The sequence below is a fragment of the Seriola aureovittata genome, chromosome 17 (assembly GCF_021018895.1).
Source record: "Seriola aureovittata isolate HTS-2021-v1 ecotype China chromosome 17, ASM2101889v1, whole genome shotgun sequence".
Lineage (NCBI taxonomy): Eukaryota > Metazoa > Chordata > Actinopteri > Carangiformes > Carangidae > Seriola > Seriola aureovittata.
Window position 1 is genome coordinate 12,770,579 of NC_079380.1, and position 22,068 is coordinate 12,792,646.

At 41.2% G+C, this 22,068-nt stretch overlaps 2 protein-coding genes across 4 annotated transcripts; both read left to right on the top strand.

Moving 5' to 3' along the window:
- The first annotated feature begins 417 nt into the window (after positions 1–417).
- Positions 418–4,871, top strand: pycr1a (pyrroline-5-carboxylate reductase 1a). The gene is made up of 8 exons (XM_056401454.1): positions 418–555; positions 795–866; positions 983–1,053; positions 1,163–1,342; positions 2,327–2,548; positions 2,652–2,744; positions 3,168–3,331; positions 3,634–4,871. Exons 2-8 carry the CDS (start codon positions 800–802, stop codon positions 3,800–3,802), a joined length of 966 nt encoding a protein of 321 aa, XP_056257429.1. The 5' UTR covers positions 418–555; positions 795–799; the 3' UTR covers positions 3,803–4,871.
- A 201-nt stretch (positions 4,872–5,072) lies between these two features.
- On the top strand, positions 5,073–20,480 carry LOC130185755 (transcription factor MafG). Of its 3 annotated transcripts, none has more exons than XM_056402387.1 (3): positions 5,073–5,238; positions 15,855–15,927; positions 16,014–20,480. In XM_056402387.1, exons 2-3 carry the CDS (start codon positions 15,892–15,894, stop codon positions 16,464–16,466), a joined length of 489 nt encoding a protein of 162 aa, XP_056258362.1. In that variant the 5' UTR covers positions 5,073–5,238; positions 15,855–15,891; the 3' UTR covers positions 16,467–20,480. The 3 variants fall into 3 exon arrangements, with proteins under 3 accessions (XP_056258362.1, XP_056258363.1, XP_056258364.1); XM_056402388.1 differs by lacking the exon at positions 5,073–5,238 and adding an exon at positions 5,526–5,986; XM_056402389.1 differs by lacking the exon at positions 5,073–5,238 and adding an exon at positions 6,063–6,586.
- Positions 20,481–22,068: the final 1,588 nt, after the last annotated feature.

Here is a 22,068-nt window from a genome sequence, read left to right on the forward strand (position 1 = left end):
TTAGCAAAGCTTTACAACCATACTGGTGAATATTTTAGCAGCTTCAATGTCGAGTGTGTGAGGCTGACATAAATGAACAAGACCAAGAAATATGGAGCATTGATTAAGTAAAAGAAAACACAGGCAACTTACATCTGTTAACTAGGTTACACGTTGCCTCCCATTGGCTTTCTGGGTCAGGATAACATGTCTGTCTCCATTCCCACACTGTCTTCAACATGCCTTTCAAGCTTTTCACCAGTAGATGATAGTAAAGTACCGTCAACTTACCTACCCCGCGGCATTACCTGATGTAACTGGCTTTTCGGCTTTATATAACCCAGCCCACTGTTATCGTTCTGACAGCAGTGATTGGTCAAACGTGTTGCGTGTTGGCCAAACGTACAGATTCATTGGCTTTCTCGCTTGTCAGTCAAAGATTTCCCCAAGGTACAGTATGGTACAGCGCGAGCCAACCCGGGCCACGTTGACAGTGTTGTAACTTCAGGTGTCTTTGTTGAACGGTTGTTGTATCAGTCGGTGACTCGGTGAAGTTAGGGGCTCTTCGATATATTCGTAAGTTTTTTTCATTACATACACATTCAGTGTTAGTTGTTATTTCTGCTGTGTGTTTGTGTGTTTAGAAATGTTGCTTCGCTTAATAAGGAAGTTGGAGTTTGTTTACAACTGTAGCACAACATAGCTAAAAGCTGCGAGCACATCCGTTTTTAGACTTAGCCAATCATATATCTTTTTTAAGATGAAATGCATTAATGCCTACTAAAGTAACTGTTTTCAACTCTTCACACACACAGGTAGAATGAGTGTGGGTTTCATAGGGGCGGGTCAGCTGGCCCACGCTCTGGTGAGAGGCTTCTCAGCTGCAGGTGAGTGAATCATACTTTCCCATGTGTGTATTATTCAGAATTGACTTATGGTGTTGATGTATGTTGATTGCAGTCACACACTGAAATGATTTCTGGACACTTTTTCATCCTTCAAGGCGTGATTGCCACCCACAAAATCACAGCCAGTTCCCCAGATACAGATCTCCCAACAGTGCAGGGACTGCGGGTGGGTAGACAATTAGGGATAGGTATTATTAATTGCTTTGCTTGCACATAATGTATTCCCATGTGTACTTCTGTCAAGTGACATACTGAAACCCATGTCATTTGTACAGAAATTGGGTGTGAACTTCACCACCAGCAACAAGGAGACAGTGAACAAGAGTGATGTTCTCTTCCTTGCTGTGAAGCCCCACATCATTCCTTTTGTACTGGATGAGATTGGATCAGACATCGAAGATCGTCACCTTATTGTGTCCTGTGCGGCAGGTGTCACCATCAGCTCCATAGAGAAGGCAAGTCATAGCCCTCTGCTTTCCCACATTACTTACAGAATAGAAATAGTTAATAGCTGAAGTAGAAGAATGGTCAAATGTCTTTTTAATAACTCAGTCCTTAATTATTTTGCATTATCTTGGATTAGACAATAGTGTGTGCACAGTATCTAGCCTAGAGGTATGTTCAGTTGAGAAATGTGGATATGATGTTCAGCAGGTAGATGCTGTTTTTCATTGTAAAATTGAAATGAAACTTGGATCCTGAACAGTGCTTTTAAAACCAGCAAAACACGTTTAAACTGTAGTGTAGCACAACATAATTATAATTGAAATCCCTGATGACATTGTTATGTATCTCCCAGCTCTGGATGATAAATAATTTTGGTAAAATTCATGTCTTTAGTAAGTAAGTTCAGCCCTCGGCTGTTATGAGTACACTGCCGCACAATTTTAACACAAGGTTCTCTCTGTATTTTTCATGGTCTGATCTCAGCAGACCCTCCGGCAAAACAGTCACATGTTGTAACATGACATTGGTTAGCAGCTTATGAATATATAAAGTTAGATTGTTTAATCTTCATAAATGCTAAAAAAAAATTCATGGCACACGAAAGCAGATGCAACTTCAACCCTTAGTATATTTTTATATGAATTTTGATGCATATTAGCTTCGTTCAAGTTGAAGGATAGGCGTCATGATTTTTCAAGTCTGGCTTAAAACAATACTCACATGCTCATATATTCCCACTTTTCATGGTGGCTGTTAAAAGATCCCTACAAGTTACAGTCTGTTTACTGCAAATTCTTTGTATTACAATTCCTCCACAAATAAAACACCAAAACATTGTCGAGGGAAACACAAAGAGTGAATTCTGGGCATCTGACTATATGTTTTAGGCCAGACTTGTGAACCTATCCTCTGAAGGTATAACCGCAAGTGAGCCCAATTTTGTCTGTATTCTTAAGGTAGTCCATGAAATAGTGCATTGCTATCCATTGCAGAAGCTGCAGCAGTATCGCTCTGCTCCAAAGGTAATGCGTTGCATGACCAACACTCCAGTGGTGGTGCGCGAAGGGGCCACTGTGTACGCCACAGGTACCCATGCAGAGGTGGAGGATGGAAAGCTTCTGGAGCAGCTGATGGCCAGTGTAGGATACTGCACTGAGGTGGAAGAGGACCTGATTGATGCTGTTACTGGTCTCAGTGGTAGTGGTCCTGCCTACGTGAGTTAATTATATCATATCTGTCATGTTTTGGAATACTGTCTTAACAAAAAATTCATCTTTTTGATTGTTTTCCCTCATTTTGATGATTGTGGCCTTGCAGGCGTTCACCGCTGTAGATGCTCTTGCTGATGGTGGAGTGAAAATGGGCCTAAACAGGAGACTTGCTGTACGCCTCGGAGCCCAGGCCCTGCTGGTATGGCCTTTATCCTAATTCTGTTATACCAGATGTGAACTGCAGCTTGTTTTGGTTTGTTCTAGACAAAGTCTGAATAGACCGTATCTGGATGAGAAAAAAAAAAGTGAAAGATATTCTCGCAGTGACATCACACCAGCTTTGATGTCCACCATCATGTTGACAGCTCGATTATTAATAACAACAAGAAAACAGCTGTTAAGTTTTGTGCATTGGAAAAATCTGTCCACAGACATATAGTTGGTAGTTCTCGCTTCAGTAGGTGTCTACATGACCCCATTTTGCCATGATGATACACACAAAGAGACTCAAAAGGTGAAAACAAAACCAGCTCCAATGTGGCATCTGATAAAAACAGGTTGTTTATGACGTGATCAGAGTTGTGCTGGACTGATGTGGATATCACTTTCTGTTTCTTCTAAGGGAGCAGCTCGAATGCTCTTGGACTCAGAGCAGCACCCTGGGCAACTCAAGGACAATGTGTGTTCACCAGGGGGCGCCACCATCCATGCCCTGCATGTTATGGAGAGTGGTGGCTTCCGCAGCCTCTTGATTAATGCTGTGGAGGCCTCCTGTGTTAGGACTAGGTATGTTGATAAGAAATAATGCAAGACAAACAAACTAACAAATCATATTCCCTGTCATATGGATTCAAGAAATGCTTTTAAGTTAATTGTCTGAGGCTGAGTTTTTTTTTTTTTTTTTTTTTTTAAAGTTTGTAATTCAGACGGTAGATGGAGCCATGTGCAAAATCATTTTAATTATATCCTCTGCTTACTAATTACCTAATGATAAGATTAGTATTATGCGACTATACTTTGTTGTGCTAAATATGTATATTGCATGCTGGTTTGTAAATGCTTCTGTGTTCCTGACCTTTTCTTAAAAGGGAACTTCAATTTTTGGCTGACCAAGAGAGGATCTCCCCAGCTGCCATAAAGAAAACAACTCTGGACAAAGTGCTGCAGCAGCCAGGAGTGACCGCGGAAGCTGTTGGAGTCAGATCCGGTGGGATCAGTATGTTTAACAGCAGCAAACCCAGGATTAAGAAGAACTGATCATTTTTTGTCAGGCAGAGAAACTGCACACTTTAATGTGACTTGTCACTTCACTGGTGATGCAATATAGGCTGTCAATAAACCACTCCAGGCAGATGATTGTTGAAACATAAGATAACCAAGTGATTTGCTTTCTAGAAAAAAATCAACAGAATTTGGGATGATGCCTGACAATATGAAAAACTATGAGTAATGAGTAATATAATATTTTTGTAATGAAATGTCTTCCCCCTGTAATGTTTTATATTCTTAATTGGTACCTACCCATTCAAGGTTTGCTTCCTGTGCTATCACATCACTTCCCCAGTCAGTTAATGTATGGTATCTGTGGTTGTTATATGCTTTCTAAATGTTATTTCACTTGGTCCTTTCTGATGGTAAATGGAAAAATTTAGGTTTACTAGTTATCCATGCAGTCAGTGGTGTGCAGTGAGGCTCTGGACCATTGTTTTTTTATGTCCTGCCACCAGTGTACATAGCATTATATTGTCATGCTAGTGTCTGTGACTCTGCGGACCACAAGTAGCCAATATGCAATAGATACACTGATAGCACTGATTTCCCAGAAATTGCTGTAACTCCTTAGCACTTAAAGCTAACAAGTTTAAGCTGGTACCAAGTATATAGTATGAAAAGACAAGCATGTTGGTATGGAAAATCTTTACTAATTAATTAGCTATTTGACTTAATTAGGAGGAAGCTGATTTTTCTTCTGAACATGATAACTCAGGAACAATACATAATAGAAACTTCATACTTGCACCATATGTACCATGTATGGAATAGATTATTTGGTTAGATATTGGTGTGCATTACAGCATATATTTGCATATTATTGAGGTAAAACTTTGTTTTGATTAAATCATGGTGGGACATAAGGCAACCCAAGTGCATCTTGTTGTGGAGATGATATTACAGTTTAACTTGTATTTATGCAGTCTCAAAATTATGTCCAATAGGAGATTTTACTCCTTAGAATTTTCTTAAAATGTGTTAACTGTAATATTTTATGATACAATAAAACTCTGGATATTTTCAAAACCTTATTAAATATTTTTTTTAAAGCATACCATGGGTGTGATTTATTTGTGCCAACAGGTATTAGATACAGTAAATGCCAGCAGCACTGTTTTCCAGTCACCCAACAGGTATTAGCAGCTGCAATATAACAATGGGTGATGTGTTTTTGGTTATAATTTTTCTCTCTTGTGAGGAAAGAAGATCCTTCATGAATGAAGGCACGTGACCAAACACGATGACGTCTGGCTTCGATACAAGAGAAAGGAATCAACAAGGAGAGCACGAGCTGGCGTTTGGGAGCGTTTGTCAGTGAAACCGAAGGTTCAACTGTGCCTCTAATGTTTGGTCGCCCGCATGTTGCTATAAGTAGAGGACCTTGACGGCTACAACTTCAGAGAGCGTCATTTTAAAGTCAGGTGGGTCTGGAAACCAAACAGAGTCGGTGTTGTTATGCTGAGTGTGCATGCCTTCGCCTCGCCGCTGACAAGCACCACCAAGCTGGCCGCCGCTAGCTTTAGCATAGCTAGCTTCTCGCATCTACCGTCGTCAAGTTCAATCTGCTTGATGGCAAAAATGGTTTTCAAACTAAGAGGGGCCGCATCACTCAAGCGGTTAGCGCACGTTCTCGCATTTAAGGGGTTTATTTTGAAAGCGTGTACCGGAAGTGCTTGTGTAGTCGGTGAGAGCTGACAATGGTTGGGCTCCTACAATGCTGAGATGGCAGCTAATCTTTTGTACACACTCATAAGCCGCGAATAAAGCATGTCATTCAGATTTTGGGTTTTGGTGTAGCGCGGCAGGCAGTGCGTTTCGCGCGTGAACGGTGATTTCCCCAACAGAGGAATCGCTCTATTGCCACATTTATAGTAGGAAGGCTGAGCACGGGGATTTCCTCGCTTGCTTGTTTTTGTAGGCGGGGAGTTGTTTGCCACTTTCACAAGCAGGCGTTGAGAGGCTGGATACAAGAGTCGTGGAATGTCAGAACTGTGTAACTAGGTTGCTTTTGTGACAAACAGTTTGTCCGGGCGTCTCGTGTCCATTATATCACGGCGCTTCTTGGTGGTTTGTCAACTCATGCGCTTCTTGCCGTTCAAACCTGCTGCTTCATCACCTCGTTGTGAAAAGGAGCAAGAGCAAGCCGAGGCAGCGGTTTAGCGAGATCAGGTTGGTTGCAACATTTTTCTCGTGGCATTTCTGTCAAAGATGAATGTGATTGTCAAGGCTGAGCATCGTGTTGTGCAGCTTTTGTGCAGCTTTAAATGCATGCACAGATTTCATCTTTTAGGAAATGCTTCCAAACCATCGTTTCGTATTGAATTGGTTCACCTGAAGTGACAATTCATTTAACCACTGGTTAAATTGTAACAATGGCAGTGCCAAACCAAACCCGCCGTCCTTGGCTTTAATATCACATTCAGGCAATTAACCACAGTATTGTTTTATTACTAGAGTCAACCAACAAGCAGCGGTATTTTTATCATGCTGAATCATCACAATGATGTATTTAGACGTTCTCACAATCCACCCCGAAATATGGCACCACCGGACAAAGGTCTGCTCGGTGGATAAGGGTCGATGTTTATCACCAAGCCGCCGTCATTGAGGAGATGGATCGAAATGGTGCTGATCTGTTGTGCAAGTCACTCATCATGCCATGAGCATCAAGTGATGACCATCATGCATTTATCAATAGGCTCATCTACATTCAGCTGAGACTGTGCATTTTATTGCAGTGCTGTCATGATGTACATCAACAAACAGGGTGTGAGTACATTTAGACTAAGTGCTTGGGTGTCAAGTGCGATGTCAAATCCATTTGAAAAATGCATGATAAGCAATATATTATGCCTGTGTTGTTATAATGGAATCCTGCAATGAGTGGCTGTTTAAAATGGGTCATGTGTAATTATGGGATTATGGGAAGTTGAAAACAACACCTAATTTAGGTAGTATTTGATATAAAAAGCTGGTGTAGGATTTAAGTATTTTGATATGTGTGGCTTGCTTTGAACGCCTTGTATATTTGTTACTTAATACTACAGAGAAACAGCTTTCTTGTGACATTATTTAATGCAGTGAAAGACTTCTTTTCTCTTATTTTGGGCTGGCAGATGCTCTTATTTCCCTGTGTGTGACATGATGAAATTTGCTGCCTATTAGAGTGCACGCTTATGGAGGGCAGGTAATGAATTACCCATGGAGAATCTCTGTGCAATTTGAAAAGTCACCTTGGAAACTGTTGAGCATATATAGGCAGGGCTAAACAGATAGAAGTTGCCCATTCTTGCTCAGATATCCAACTTATTTCATCATCCCTGTTCATGGGAGCAGGGCATTGAAGTGTGTTTAGCAGACAGGCCAGCCCCACATCAGAAGCTCGGCTTTGCAATGAAGCGTAATGCCCATCTCTGCCTTTCTCTGCAGGTAACAAGAACAGATGAGGGCCCATGTAAGAGCCCGATGGGGCTGGCAATGGTGTGTGGATGAAGGCAGGGAGTGGTGGAGATCAGCTCTGAGATTTATCACCTCTTGCATTGAGGTAGCGAAGATAAAATAAGGCTTGATACTGTAGAGGTGAATCGAGTGCACAACTCATATCCAGTGGCGTTGCTCAGAATGGGCAGGTGGTGGAGGCTGGAAGAGGATATGTGAGGTTGATGAAACATGAGGCAAGACTTTACACAGCATAGAGTACAGTCTGGCCACCAACACCTCTGTTTGGTCAACACAGCTGTGCCTTGGGAGTAGTTAGCCTATTCAGGACAATTAACAGCCTCCAGAAAGGAACACAAATGTGGGATTTGTCCACAAAAGTGCTGCTTAAGCTGCACGGGGAAAAGGGAATGCCTGGAAGGAAAGGAGAAAAAGATCAATATAGTTTTTTTCCCCCCTTTTTGCAATAGGGAGGGAGTGTTGGTGATGAAACCTCTTGCAAGTGTAGTGCGGATTATGATTGCTTAGCATTGCGATATGCCCGCTCCACTTCTCAAAGTAATACTTTCATCCAGACAGAGTAGCAAGTGTGTTTGATGATTTTTCTGTTTGCTGCTTGAGTTAGACTTGGCATGTTCATTACTGCCCTCTGTGTGTTCATAATGTAGATTAGCAAATATCGGACGCAACATTGCGAGTGTAAGTGTGGAGCCGTTCACTGGCTTCTGTTTTTCATGTAACCTACTTTTACTCTGGCTGATTTATGTGCAGGACACATCAGTGGTAAACTGACATTAAAAACAAGTGATTTAACCACACCCATACTTGTGTAACATGCTAAGTTAAAATGAACCTAGTGACTCACACAGGGAAGAAACATCTAGTTTCATTACATTTTCAAGAGTTTTAGGAGACGAAATTAGACTGTTGTCCCTATGTTCTGATATGTTCTGGGCTCAATATGATTAAAATATTCTAAGGAGATTCAGGATAGTGAGACCTTGTTCTGTGATAAGCAGTGTATAAACCCACATTGGAGAGGAGCTTAGGCAGATGATTGTGCCTGAGTACTGTCTGTATTGGTTCCTGATCAAATTAACATATTCTCTGAAAATATCTTTGGGTTTCTCAAATAAATGCCTACTAAATTAGGACTCTACTTGGTTACATTATGCTATACATGCAGCAGGATCCAGCATTAATATTTTTATTACCTGCTCCATTTAGTCAAAATCATTTTATGGGCACCATTCAACAAAATGACAATATTTAGTTAGAACTGTGAGGTATTTATTTACACAAAATATTATTTATATTTAAAAATGTATATTATTTACAAAAGTAAAGCGGCAAACATTAAATCATTAAAAACTTCCCTGCTTGGTCTGTATTGCTTAATGCAACATTGAGATATTTATTCAATATTTATTTAGCTGAGTTCCTGGCGAACACAGACTGAGCAGGTTGCAGTTCAGTTTACAGATAGAACATTTAAACACAATGTTAATGGACATACAACCTGCTGCAGAGATCAAACCTGCAACCTTACTCTTACAAAAAGAAAATTTCAAACAAAACTTATACCTTCTATGACATGTTATTCAGTTTTTAATTTATTCCAATACTTTGAGCTTTAGTTCAGACTAAAATATGTGAGAAAAGAAAAGGGATGATCGTTGCAATGGTCAGTTGAGGTAGACTTGCGTTAAAATTATTGGTACTGAACGCATTATTATTAATTCAGACTATACTCTGGAGTGATTTAATTGCAATTTTTTTGGGGGGGGGCAATCATTGAGTGTGAGGCTCCATCAAATATCCTGTAGGCAGACATCATCAATCACTTGCTATAATGTGAACTGAATGGTGGCAGTGTTATTAATAGAAATTAGCATCTTTGTTACTTTCAGGTGGTAACTCTGCTAACTGTGCTAACTGACTGCATTTGAATCAAAGCACTCCACAGGAAAAAATAAGATGATAAATTTGTTTTCTTGCTTTTTTTATTTGGTGATGCTGCCAAGCTGTGTTTATTTGATGGCCTTATCACTCAGGGGTGTTTTCAATTGAAGAGAATCCACCTCAAAATCATAGCTGTTCAGTGGTAGTAATCACAGATGTGATTTATTTCAATATCATTTAGTTTTTAAATTGCATTAAAATTTGTTGAACTGCTGTAGTTTAGCCTTTTGTGCTGCAAAGGCTGTGTTGTAGCTGTTAGGTCAATGCAATATGAATTTCATATGTATGCAACCAGTGTAGTAAAGCTCCTGGATATTTTGCCAGTGTGTGGGTCGTCTGCAACCCTTACTTCCTCTGCCAGTGCAAGGCCGAAGTATCAAGAGCTGTTCTCTTCCTGTTTAATCAAGTCCTCCAGGCGGATACTGTGTAAGGCCAGTGAAATCTCCTCTCTTGTCCCACCGCTTTTACTAACAGAGCAGCTCCAAGAGTAAACAGCAGCTATCAAGCTTAGAAATAGATTCTGTATGTATCGAAACATTGGTTAATGCAAACCAGTCCAAACCAAGTCCCTTTAAATATCCCTCACATTATCAGTGACTTCAGAAAATATAAAATCCCTTGAGGGCAGTGATTCATGTTTTTCCCTTTAAACCACATGAACTAGATGCAAATTTCAGACATAAATGTGCCACATGCTCTTCTGCATGGTATAACCTACTAGCTTCCATATGGGGCTTTTTTCAGAGCCAGTGTCTATTAGAGTGCATCATTTTATGGTAATTATTTTTAAATTGTGACACATAAGCAGTGTTAGTTTTGTATGTAAATAAACAGAAAAATTTACATCAGGAAACTACACAAAGTTCCACAATATTTAAAAGTTTTTAATGTTCTCTGTTTTCATCACCCACTGTTTGTCCAGTTAGAAATACTTGAATCTTTTAGACTGATTATAAAATGGAGCAAATATTGGTTAATATCTTGGTAGTATTTAATTATTTTAATTAAAGAGACAGGATAATTAATTATTAGCCTAATACCATTTGTCTTGATCCTGAAAGGCTAGTGTAATCTTAGGTCAGGAGTGATGGTACCTATTAAAATACCGCTATTATAATTGTTTCATCTTTCCAAAATTGCTAAATACAATTTTAAATAAATGATCTTAATAAATGAAGGCATCAAAATAATTGCTATACTACATTGTATAAACAAGTCAGATGTGAGGCATTGTCAATTGTAATTTTAAGGTTATTTTTTTTAAGACTCTGTGTATTGTATCATGTTGATTCTGGTCCTAGTTAGAATTCAACGCTTTGTAAAATTAGAAATATGTAGGCTACCTAAGCTACCTGTCCTGGTTTAGGTGCTAACAAATAAGGTGAGAGTCTAATCCCAAGCACCTGTGAAATGTTCCCGAGTTTTATTATGCAGCAGGCAGCAATTCAGTCTTTTTCAATTTGTCATTTACGATTTGTGGAAAACCTAATGCAGCAAGTATCTAAATCCTAAAAAAAGAAATCCTAAAACATCAATCCCAAATTTTGTTTCAGAACTTCATCTTTTTCTTTACTGATTCCCAGAAATGTTGATTATAGCGTGTTTCATTATATTCAGCATCTGTCTATTCATGTAGCCTGAATACATCTGCAGACCAGAGTGACATCAGGATGATGAAAAGACTGTTGCCAACAAACATTTAATTAGAGTCATACTGTATTTATTTTAAGAGTCAGTCCTTTGAAAAGGTTGTGATATCAATTTGGTTATTTGCTATTTTAATATTGCCCTAAACCTCCACTGGTCAAAAGTATTGGCTTAGTATTTCCCCTCTACTGCAAGCATGTCACATTTCCCTCTGAAAGCTGCTGAATGATTTCCCCTCTCCCCCTTTTTTGTCACTCTTATTTCACGCTCTGAATACTTAGTAGTTAATAGCTTCCCTCCCCTCTTCCCATCGTACCTTTCTCTCCCACAGACACGCTCGCACACTGTTGTCTCCATACACAAGTTTACACCAGTCTTCCAGTAACTCTTCCAGAGCTATCAGAGGAGTCTGATTTTTAATTTGCAGTTAAATGGCGCCCGACACATGGAGCTTGCTTGATAATTGACTTCACTCAGCTGAAGGGAGGAATGATTAGATCTGAATATCTAGGCGATCTTTTCAACTCTGAATTAGAAGGGAGGGAGTAAAAGTAGTGGCTCTGATCAGGCATGAAGTGTTGAGAATGACTATTTATGGCATACAGGGTGAACATGTTGGCTGGCTGCATTAAGCATCTCAACCCTGAAAGAGCAAGTGGACAGGACAACAAATAAGCACAGAGCAGAAATTAATGAGCCAAAGCGTAATGAGAAAGTGCTGACATTCCCCTTATTTTTTCACACACTCATCTCATCATGTCCTTTTCGGTATCTCTGTGGTTATCATCATTCTGTTTCCTGTGGAAAGTCCATGATAATGGGGTGGGAGACTACAAGTCTCATACATTATTGATCGGAGAAACTGAATAGGTGATCATACTGACTTCACATCCAGCTCTCTTCTTTTGTGTTGCGTTAATCGGCTAAGATGTGCAGGTTTTGCAAAAACAAAGAGTTGAAAGCGGTGCTAAACCATGCCAGGCCAACCAAAGCCTAATCTACATCTGGGCCTTAGCGCCTATGTCTTTTTCTTGAGGCTGTACAGACCTTCTTTATAAGGCTGGTCTGGTCATAGCAGAAGAGAGAGATTTAAACTAGGCATATAAGAAAATATGAGCCACATTATGTTTTTTTCTTTTGGTGTGAGATGATATTCAGCTGTTTAGGTTCACAGAACTGAGTTGCCGTTGTTGGATGCTGCCCGTGCTTGCCTGTAAACAGTCTTTAATCAGCATGCACCTCCACTGTCTAGTTTTATTCACTTCATTAGCAAGCTGCCAGTGCCAAGTGCCCGGACGCTTCTTTTCAAAAATTGATCATGACAAGTTAAATTTATATGTGCTTGTGTGGTTTTGGTAATCTGTCTCTGTGTGGATAGGTGTGCATGTGATTAGTTATGTGATATGCAATCCACTGTCATGTCTCAGTAAAGCTTGCACCCCGTTAGTCCTCCCCAGCCATGTTTAGTATTCAGAGAGCAGACGCTGTCGTAATCTGGATTCTGAGGCAGGTTGCTGGGGTTTTTGTTTGCACTTATGGCCCTGATAATCTTGTTACACTGCTGTCAAGTGGAGCTGGCTCTCCCTGCAGCCCTCAACCACCATGCGTGCCACCTTCAGTACCAGAAATCCACCCCCTCCCCCCGCGCCGCCCCCACCAGCCTACCGCCATTTTGAGACAGCCGCTGATGGAAGAGCCTTGGATGTATCCTTGAAGAATCACCTCCTGAGCATCTTTATTCAGCCTCCCACCCCCGTCCCTGTCTCCCACCCCCACCTTAGGCAGGCAACGACAGTGATAAATATTCATCAGGGGATGCAGTGCATGGATGCTGTAGCCTCAGTTCCCCCTCAACAAAGGGTCCCCTAGCTAATGGTGTCCATCCTTGGCAGCCCTCCTGGAGAGATCCTGTGGAGGGGATGCGATCATTAAAGCATGACACGGGCTCAAGGCCGGACCTATCATGTCACATCAGCATTTATCCCACCAGAGCCCCACCCCCAACCCCCCCTTGAGTCTCAACCTAAGCCGACCCCACCTTCGTGAGCTGCCCTCCATAGATTTAGATCAACACAGACAGCTTTTGAAGGTTGACTGGGTTGCTCTCATCGTGTTAGTTGAACTTCACAACTTCCTAATTGGCACCTTGGTTTTGGTCCTTGCTGAGATCAGTATTTTTTTTTTTTTTTTTCTCTCAACCTGTTCTTCTCAAGCTCCTCTAAATATGTCGAGCGTGCATTTTTCACAGGGCTGTTTGTTCTCTCTCTCTCTCGCTCTCTCTCTCTCTTTCTTGTCTTCTCACCCTCTCTTTCCCTCTCTCTTTCTCTGTCCGTCTCTCTCACCATCTCCTCCTTCCCTTTCTCTGGGTGACCACACTCAGCGTTTTCTATTTCCTGTGGGTGTGATGTCTCTCCTCCACAAGCAATCAGCTCTGATTTGTCAGCGTTCTTCCAGGCGATTCATAAAAATTCAGCAAGCACCTACAAAAGACATCTGTGTCCCCGCGCCTGCTCCCTGCCGTCACTGGCCCTGTGCTCCAAGCTGCAGCTTTCACCTCCTGCTCCTTTTGCTAGGCACACACAGAAATCAAGAAATCATTAATGGGAGGTAATACCTGTGTGCAATGAAGACACTGGTGTCTCCTGTCCTCGATAGTGACTGTGAAGAGGGCGAACTTGTCAAATGCAAGGGCATTCTTTTGCAATCAAATCAGTGCAGCAAGTCTGAAATTTCCCTTGTCACTTTTTTTTTTAAATTATAGGTGTGTTTTCCTGTCTTCAACCCCTCTGTGTGTTTATGTGCACATGCCTCTTTGTCTCTGTGAGGTATGACATGCCTGGTAGTGGAAGGCAGCAGCTGTGCGTTGGACCTTGTCTGTGTTGTGCTGCCATGCCCTGTCATTGGTAGCCGTCTGTTGGCAGCAGCCTGTGCTGGAGGGTTGCAGCCTGGGTGCAGTCCTTCCACAGTGTCATATGGTAAGCTTTCAGCGTGCCAAGCCATGCCTACTATGTTACCCTACACAGCTGTGTGACAGAATATGCCTTCTCAACCTGGACAATGTGCCATCTCTCGGCACATTCAAGAATCCAACTGGTTTTTGAACAATGTTGGGTCTAAGCTGCTGAGGGGGAAATGATAGGCTTAATATGAAATTTGGAAGATGCAGCCTTTTTTCTACTCTCATCCCAGTAGCTATTAGTGGAGTACTTTCCTGTCTATTTGTCCATTATCTGTGCATCATCAGGCAGACCATTATCCCATTATGTTTTGCATCTGTGGTCCAAATGCTTACTGGAAATGAGTCACCACAAAGGCCGGTGAAAGGTAGGTGTTACTATCAGTCAGCTATTCATAGCTGGCCCAACAGGGATGAAAGTATCACATTTAAAAAGTCCTCCGCAGATTGTGAAAAGCTTTTTATATGGGTATCTGCAGCACAGAGAAACATTGCTGTTTTATGAGGAGCCAGAGGACTTTTTGAAGTGAAAGCATCAAGAATGCAAGTCACAATCTGACCTCATGTTATGTCCCCAGCCCGTGTGATAGTGTCGTATTCAGGTCATTTTTAACAAGCGTCTGTCTCTCCCTGTTTGGCTCAGGTGACCGGTTCACCTGTAGCACCCTTTTGTTGCCATGGAAATATCCTGGCCATCTTAGTGCACTTCAGAGCTACGACTCATGTGTTTCCTCCCCTTTCCTTCCCTCACTGAGCTTCTCTGCACACATCACACATATGCATGATGACAAGCTTAGTGGGCGTGTAGGCTACAAACACATGCCCACACAGACAATAGTTCCTTTTGGGATTTCTTTTCTTAGGAATCTTTTATACCCTGTTTTGATGCTAAAAAGTTGTAAGAGCCCACATGTATTTGTTTATGTGCTCAGTACAAACACACACTGCTGGGCTGTGTAAATCAGCTTACCGAGGCAATGTGCTGGCTGAGCTGACTGTGGTGGGTGCCTGTGTCGCTGACACAGCATTTACGGTGTGTACTGTAAAGCACCCAGGGCCGTGTGTGTGTGTGTGTGTGTGTGTGCGTGCGCGCACGTGTGTGTGTAAGTGTGTGTGTGTGTGTGTGCGCACGCGTGTGTGTGAGTGTGTGAGTGAGTGTGTGTGTGTGTGTGTGTGTTTGCGCGCGCGCTTATCTGGTGACAGAGCTCACATGGTGAAAGGCACCCAACCTTCTGTCTGTCTTAACACCAGTAGGTTAGATTTCCTGCCTGCACAGCTTCTCTTGGTGTTCCCTCAGTACTGACATGACAGAATAAACTGCAGTGCAGTGCTGTTATTCTGGAGTAGTTGGGGCTCTGCAGTGGTTACAGCAGATCCCTTTTTTCATTGATTTATGGGATTATAGTCTCACACTGGCCAAATCTAGACAGGTGTCACTGTCTAGACTGGATAGCTCGTATAGTACATGAAAGGCTGCCCTGTGCCCCTATGTTAATGTATTTTAGCTGAGGTTGTAAGTGCAGCAGAAAGGCTTGAGTCTTTTCAGTCAGTTCATGTGTTTGTCTGGTTCTGCTCTGAAAGGCTGCACTTAATAGAAGTGACTTCTCTAGAGTTTTGTTTTCTAGGAAATTGTAAGGAATTGCTGCCAGCCAACTAAATGTCATTCTCCTCGTGACTCACCACATTGCTGTTTAAATGCAGTGCAGGATTCAAGTTAGAGATCTTTCAAGGCACTTCCCATTCAACTGCATTGCCTGGTCCTACTCAAACTGACTAGTGTTGGAGGGGGAAGTGCGTACCACTAACTTATCTGTTCATAGTGACAGCTGCAGTAGTAGTTCAGGTACCATTCACTGAGCAGACTTGGCATCACTTACAAGGAAGTCTGAAGACCTTGACCCACTTTGTGCCTTTTTGAATTTCAAGGACTTAGTTATGCTGTAGCTAATTTGCCAGAAAATACATTTTTGTGTATTTCATAGAAAATTTTTGGTGCTATTGTTTTATACTGATGGTGAGTTTTCTTACCTACAGACCAACCAGCAGTACAGGTGGACGCGGCTCTCGTGGCATGACTACCACAAACAAGGGAAACAAGGCCTTGAAGGTAAATAGCTTGCATGACACAGAACTAAGATTGAATAATTTTATACATTAACGAAACAACCAACACTAACTAACCCCCATCCGCAGGTGAAGCGGGAGCCAGGGGAAAATGGCACCAGCCTGACAGATGACGAGCTGGTGACCATGTCGGTGCGGGAGCTGAACCAGCATCTACGGGGGCTGTCGAAGGAAGAAATCCTGCAGCTGAAACAGCGGCGGCGTACCCTGAAGAACCGGGGCTACGCTGCCAGCTGCCGGGTGAAGCGTGTCACCCAGAAAGAGGAGCTGGAGAAGCAAAAGGCTCAGCTGCAGCAGGAAGTGGACAAGCTGGCCACAGAGAATGCCAGCATGAAGGTGGAGCTGGATGCTCTGCGTTCAAAGTATGAGGCCCTGCAGAGCTTTGCCAGGACTGTGGCCCGTAACCCCGTCACCGCAGCCAGGGGACCTATGGCCTCCGTCATAGGGCCCCTCATCCCTGGTAAAGTAGCCGCCACCAGCGTCATCACCATCGTCAAATCCAAAACGGAGGCTAGGTCGTAGTAGCAGAAAGGGGCGGGAGGAAGATTTTCAAGACTTAACTAGTCAGTGCATTGTAACATGGCACAGGATTACCTGTGTAAGTTCTCAGTTTTACCCCTTGGCACTAACACTAACAATATGCTTCCCATTATCACTCTGAAAGTACGACTCAGCAGTCTGCACTCGTCAACAGACATGTTGTGCTTTAGGATGACGCAATCAAATTGTATATTTTAGGATATCAGTTGGTTATTAGTGAATGGTGAAATATTGGCAATACTGAAACATTTCATTTAAAAAGTGAACTGTAAATTCAACAAGGCAATATTGGGTGGAAAAAATGCAAAGTGGCATCAAATTCAGACTGTTAATAGCTTGTTGATTTTTGATGAGGTACTGTATATGATGTGTGTGTTTACTTTAAGACTGAGCTCTTAAGACTTTTCCGTCCTGAGAATTGGAATTTGTAGAGTCTCACAACTTGTCACACTTAGTGAAATAACAAAAAGGCTTACTCCTGGCCTATTACCCAACATAAACTGAAAAAAGAGCCAGCACATATCTCACTTAGAACCCTTTTGCTTGTTATTATGCACTGACTTAAATTAGGTAAAATAACAAATGGTCACAAACTTTTGGTGTGAATGCTACAGATGTCTTCAAAACAGCCTGACTAACCCAAAACTAGTAAATTAGTCCAATTTGTGATTTTGTTGGTCGTCTGTCAAGAATATAAGCATGAAATAATGCTCCCAAATCTAGCATTCATTTCTGTTTATGCATCTGTGACAGGCTTTAATGAACTTGTCATTATCAATATGACTGGTAGATGCAATAATATATGTATGCACTGAAAATACAAAGAGGTCTTGCATATTTATGGTTAAGTGGAAACGTTAAAAATGATCAGCAGTTCTTAATGATATTGTTCCAGAGCTGAGTGCCATTCCAATATGACAAGATTCTTCTACAATATCTGAAAATCTGAATGTTATTACAGAAATATCCTCATGTTTTGTGGGGACAGTGAAATCCACAAACATTTTGAAACATAATTTTTGCTCATAGAGAAAATATGTTCAAGTTGTTTTGTTTAAAAGATATATATTGCATTTTTTGTAATTACTTGTTGACAGGGCCGTCAGATATTTCCAAAAAAAAAAAAATCTTTACACAAGCTTTACTGTTTGAATTGTTAAGGTGTAGAAAACTTTGTCTAATGTTGGGTTCTTGATTTTTATTACTAGGTAGATTACCTTCCATTGTTTATAGAAATACAGAAAAAGAAAACTTAAAAAAAATCCTGTGACATCTTTTTTGCAATTGTACCGAAAGTGGCTTACTATTGAAGTCTGATAGCTTTTTCTAGTGACTAGGCGCGTACTGTGGGGTAGCGCGTGATGTGATGTGTAAGTGACAAGTTGGCAGTGTCGTTCACTGTATAGATGTCAATGCTGTGCTATTTAAAACAAATCTGTAGAGCTAAACTAGGTGGTGTAAACAAGGTCAATTGTCTTTGTGCGTATTGGCATCTGTGATATCCTCTGCTTCCTTGGTGTTAGTTACAAATCATATTGTCATTAAGAGTTTACCACATTGACCCATGTAAGACAGAATTGGGTGAAATGGCATTAGTGGACATGAATTGAAAGGCTTTCACCTGAAGCTAAAAGTGATACTGTCATCACAGAATCGGAATATTGGTTGCACCTGGTGCTGGATGCCCTCTGAATACATCCTCCGCAACCTGAAAGTAAACGACTTCATTAATGGACAGATTTCATTATTGTATTCACTTCAGCCATGTAATTGGTCTGAATGAGATGGCAGGAAAAGAATGAGTAGCCCCTCAAATTCAGCTTTTCACAGACTAAAAGAAATGTGAAGCTAACACACAGTTTTATAGTTTAGTTGTAGATGTTTTTTTTCCTCCAAATCTTAATGAGAAACCCTGCAGTTTCTCAAGACTATAACAATAAAATTGCATCAATGAACTTAAAGGATAACCGCCAAATGGCGCAGCATCGCTTGTGTAAATTTACCCACTGGTCTTCGGATTGTCAGACTAAAAGAGGTAGAGTTGGGCTGAGGGTTTGTATGCACTAAGCTCCTGCTTGTTTTGCTCAGGACAAAACAGGTCACTCTAAAAATGAACAAACCATTCTAGATGAGAAGCAGGGAAGCAGGGATGGCAGCTCTGTTCATTTTCTTTTTCTTTTCTTTTTATAATAAGCATGTCATAAAGGGCTTCAATCCACACTCAGAAAGAGACACAGCACGACCACGTAGAATTACAATCAACAGCAGCTGCCAGCAGCGCTCCTTCTGTGCCAAGTGTCGCATCACTCTCCTGGTCCTCTAAAAGGAATTTAACAGTGAAGCAGTTTTACACCTCAAGGTGAAAGTAGTTGTGTAATGACATTAACAGAATGCACTTCATCCAGATCTCACTCTCACTCCTGCTGGTCAGAACGTCTTATAGTGTCGGCAAGGTGTTAATCTACAGTCACTCTCAAAACTACGCCTCAGCAAAACTCCATGCCAGAGACCTGGGTGCTGGTTATACTGTCTGTGTGCAAGTATGCTATCCTCACTTTGTCAACATGCTTAGCTATCTACATTGACTGGTTAACTGTGGGAAAAATATATATCTGACTCTTGACATAGCCCAGTATTGATGTTGGCGTCCTTATTGCTGTGGCAGTCTTGTGGAGTGAATCTTTTTTCGTGTCAAGTGTCTTTAAGGTGTTCGAGTGGCACCGTTGACCAATCTTTCAATCTCTGCTAGAGATGACGACTCCCTCTTTCTCACACATACAGGTGTATAGTATGTAGCTACAGTAGGTATTAATGACCATTGTGAAAAAGTGACCCTTAATATGCAACTCAGTGGAAAGGTGTGAAAGAGTAGATGTAAGAGTAATCAATATTGTCAAAGTGACTATGGTCTGTTATTTAATAATCCTTGCTGTTTTGTAGTTTTTTTTTGTAGATTTTTCTTTTTTGTAAAATGTGTTTTTTTATTTTGCCCTCTGACTTGGCATCCCTAAATGGAATAGCAGTTGGCCCTTGTTTATAGTAGCTAACATGTTAAAACTGTAATAGTGTACAGTGTTTTTTAAAGGAATCATTTAACAGTTGCACTCAAGCCTTACTCCCTAATTACTCTGGTCTTAAATTAGCTGAATTGCAGATCCATAAATTGGACTTGGATATCTGAATGAAAGACATTGCTATAATATATACAGTATGTTCAGTTTCATGCACTGAGTGAAATGGATGCTACAATAGATTCTGACACAAGGGCCACTTGCAATATCTTTTTTTTTTTCTTAAGTATGCCTGGGTGTGCGTTTGTGTGTGTGTGTTTGTATGAGTAAGGTTCCTCTGCTGCTACACCAGTCATTAATGCTCGTTGTTTGCTGTAGCACCATCCACAGCATTTCTGTTCTCATTTCGTGTTGAGTGTGTGTTTTGGAATTGATCTTAACACTGTAATTTGTTCTGCAGATTTAATTTTTAATTGGTTATGGCTTTTTTGTTTGTTTGTTTTTGTTTTTTTTTTACAAGCAACATGTTAGAGAGGATAAATAACAGCACTTGTGTGGCAGTTGATTTTAATAGCTCTCAAGACATTGGCTTTTTTCATGAAATTATGCTTTGTAAACTGTTGACTGTGCAGGTTTTTTCCTCTTACTCCATGGAGTGGGTCTGTGTTTCAAAGTTATAAAAATCTGACTAAAGCGAGTAATACAAAGTTAATAATCTGTTTTGTTATTTTTCTGTATGGGTTGTAATAAAATATTGCAGTACTTTGTATGAAAACAGACAATAGTTAATTGTAACTATTTATAAATTAAATTATTGTACTTTTTGCAATCTGTAGATAAGTACTATGTATTCATATATACAGTAACAACTGTGGATTTAAACGTGATTCTCTGAGGTGTCTAAGTTATTGATGTATATATTGTATGTTTGTTGATACAGCTTACTTTATTTTCTATAAGACCAATAAAATGTTTTGAAAAAGGATTTTAAGCACTGCTGCTCTGTCTTTAGAGGCTTTTAAACACTGTTGAAATTGGGTTTTGTCATATTCTGTGGCGTCATTGACCCAGTTTGATACTTGTAAAAATAAACTGGCGGGGAAGGATTTTTGCCGTCCAGGGTGGGTTTTAGAAGACAGCGATCATTTAGATGGCACGATTTCTTTTTCTGTGATCCAAAAAAAGCTGTTGGGCGACCCACTTTGGCTAACCTCAGTGGACATATTTTTGGCCCGACACGAGTAAAACATTAGAGTCATGAAGGATGTCTAGGTGTGCTTGTCCTAGATTAGGAGGAGTAGTGAGTTAGTCATCTCTGCTCCCTGTGGGGCTCCTAAACCCCGTCTGTCTCAGCGCACCTCATCAAACATCACCCTCCTCAGCAGCGTTTCAACCCCAGCACATTCAAAACACATCTCATGAGAGAACATGCAGAGACAAAGAGACAGATGGCTGAAGACAAGCTACATCTTAACCACTCCATCCTGCAGGGCAAGTCTAAACCCCAGCGTCTCAGCACCATTGCAGCATGGTATTGTTCTTCCCCCCTCGCTTAAATGGAGGCGGCTCCTACAGGTCTGTGTGACCTGTGCCTTAAAACAGGCTCTTCTCCCTCCTCGGATGCCTGCCCCAGACAACCGGATGGCCTCTGAAGAGTTGATTAATTTGGCGGGTTGGGTTAAGGTGAGCTGGTGGGCAATCTAGGACAGCATTCTTCATCCTCACCCACTTCTGCAGCAGGTGCCTGCCCCAGTTCTGAGACCACAGCCTGCTCTACAATTAATGTTGCCATCCCCATCAGCAAGGCCGTTCATTTACCATGTCTGCCCTGCCAAAGCTTGGCATGGGCTTCCACTCTGCAAATGTCACCATGGCAGAGGACATGCCTGCTTATCAGAGATACTGCACAGGGTGGGAGGTATATTTCTTCCTGTTTGCATCAGCAATTATTTTGAATCACTTAAAGGGAGCGACAAAAAATATTATCCTCTATCTAAAATCTAAAAACATGATTTTCAGTGCTATCCCAGCTGTGAGAAAAAGTCAATGTGTGATTCTCTCCAGATAAAAAGATCCCAAACAACTAAAGATACAAGACAGCAGATCCCAGTGTATGCAACATTACAGCTTGTCAGGAGGTTATTGTGCACTTGCTTAGCAATATATGGAACTGGGTTTCCCTCTGCTGGCACCTCAGTGTAAAAACTTTAACAGGGTTTTTCCACAAGATGACGCCACATTCTCTGAACAGAAGGATTCCCCCTGCAGTGCATGCCTTTCACCAAACAGCAGAGACATTAATTTCACCTCACATGTTGAAGTGTCATGTTGTGAAATATTGCCGAAAACAAAACGTGGGCCGTAGTTCTGTTTTCTTAGTTTTAACTGGAAAGAAGTCACACATTATATTATTTTAGCCTAGGATCAATACAGATATGCTGTAAACGTCCAAGTTTATTAGAAACACTTAAACAATCTAAACAATCTCTAGCAAATCTTTTTGTTTATATTGTTAAGATTAAGCTGACACTGTGAGAGAGGGGTTAACTCATCTTTTGAGGGCATAGTTAGTT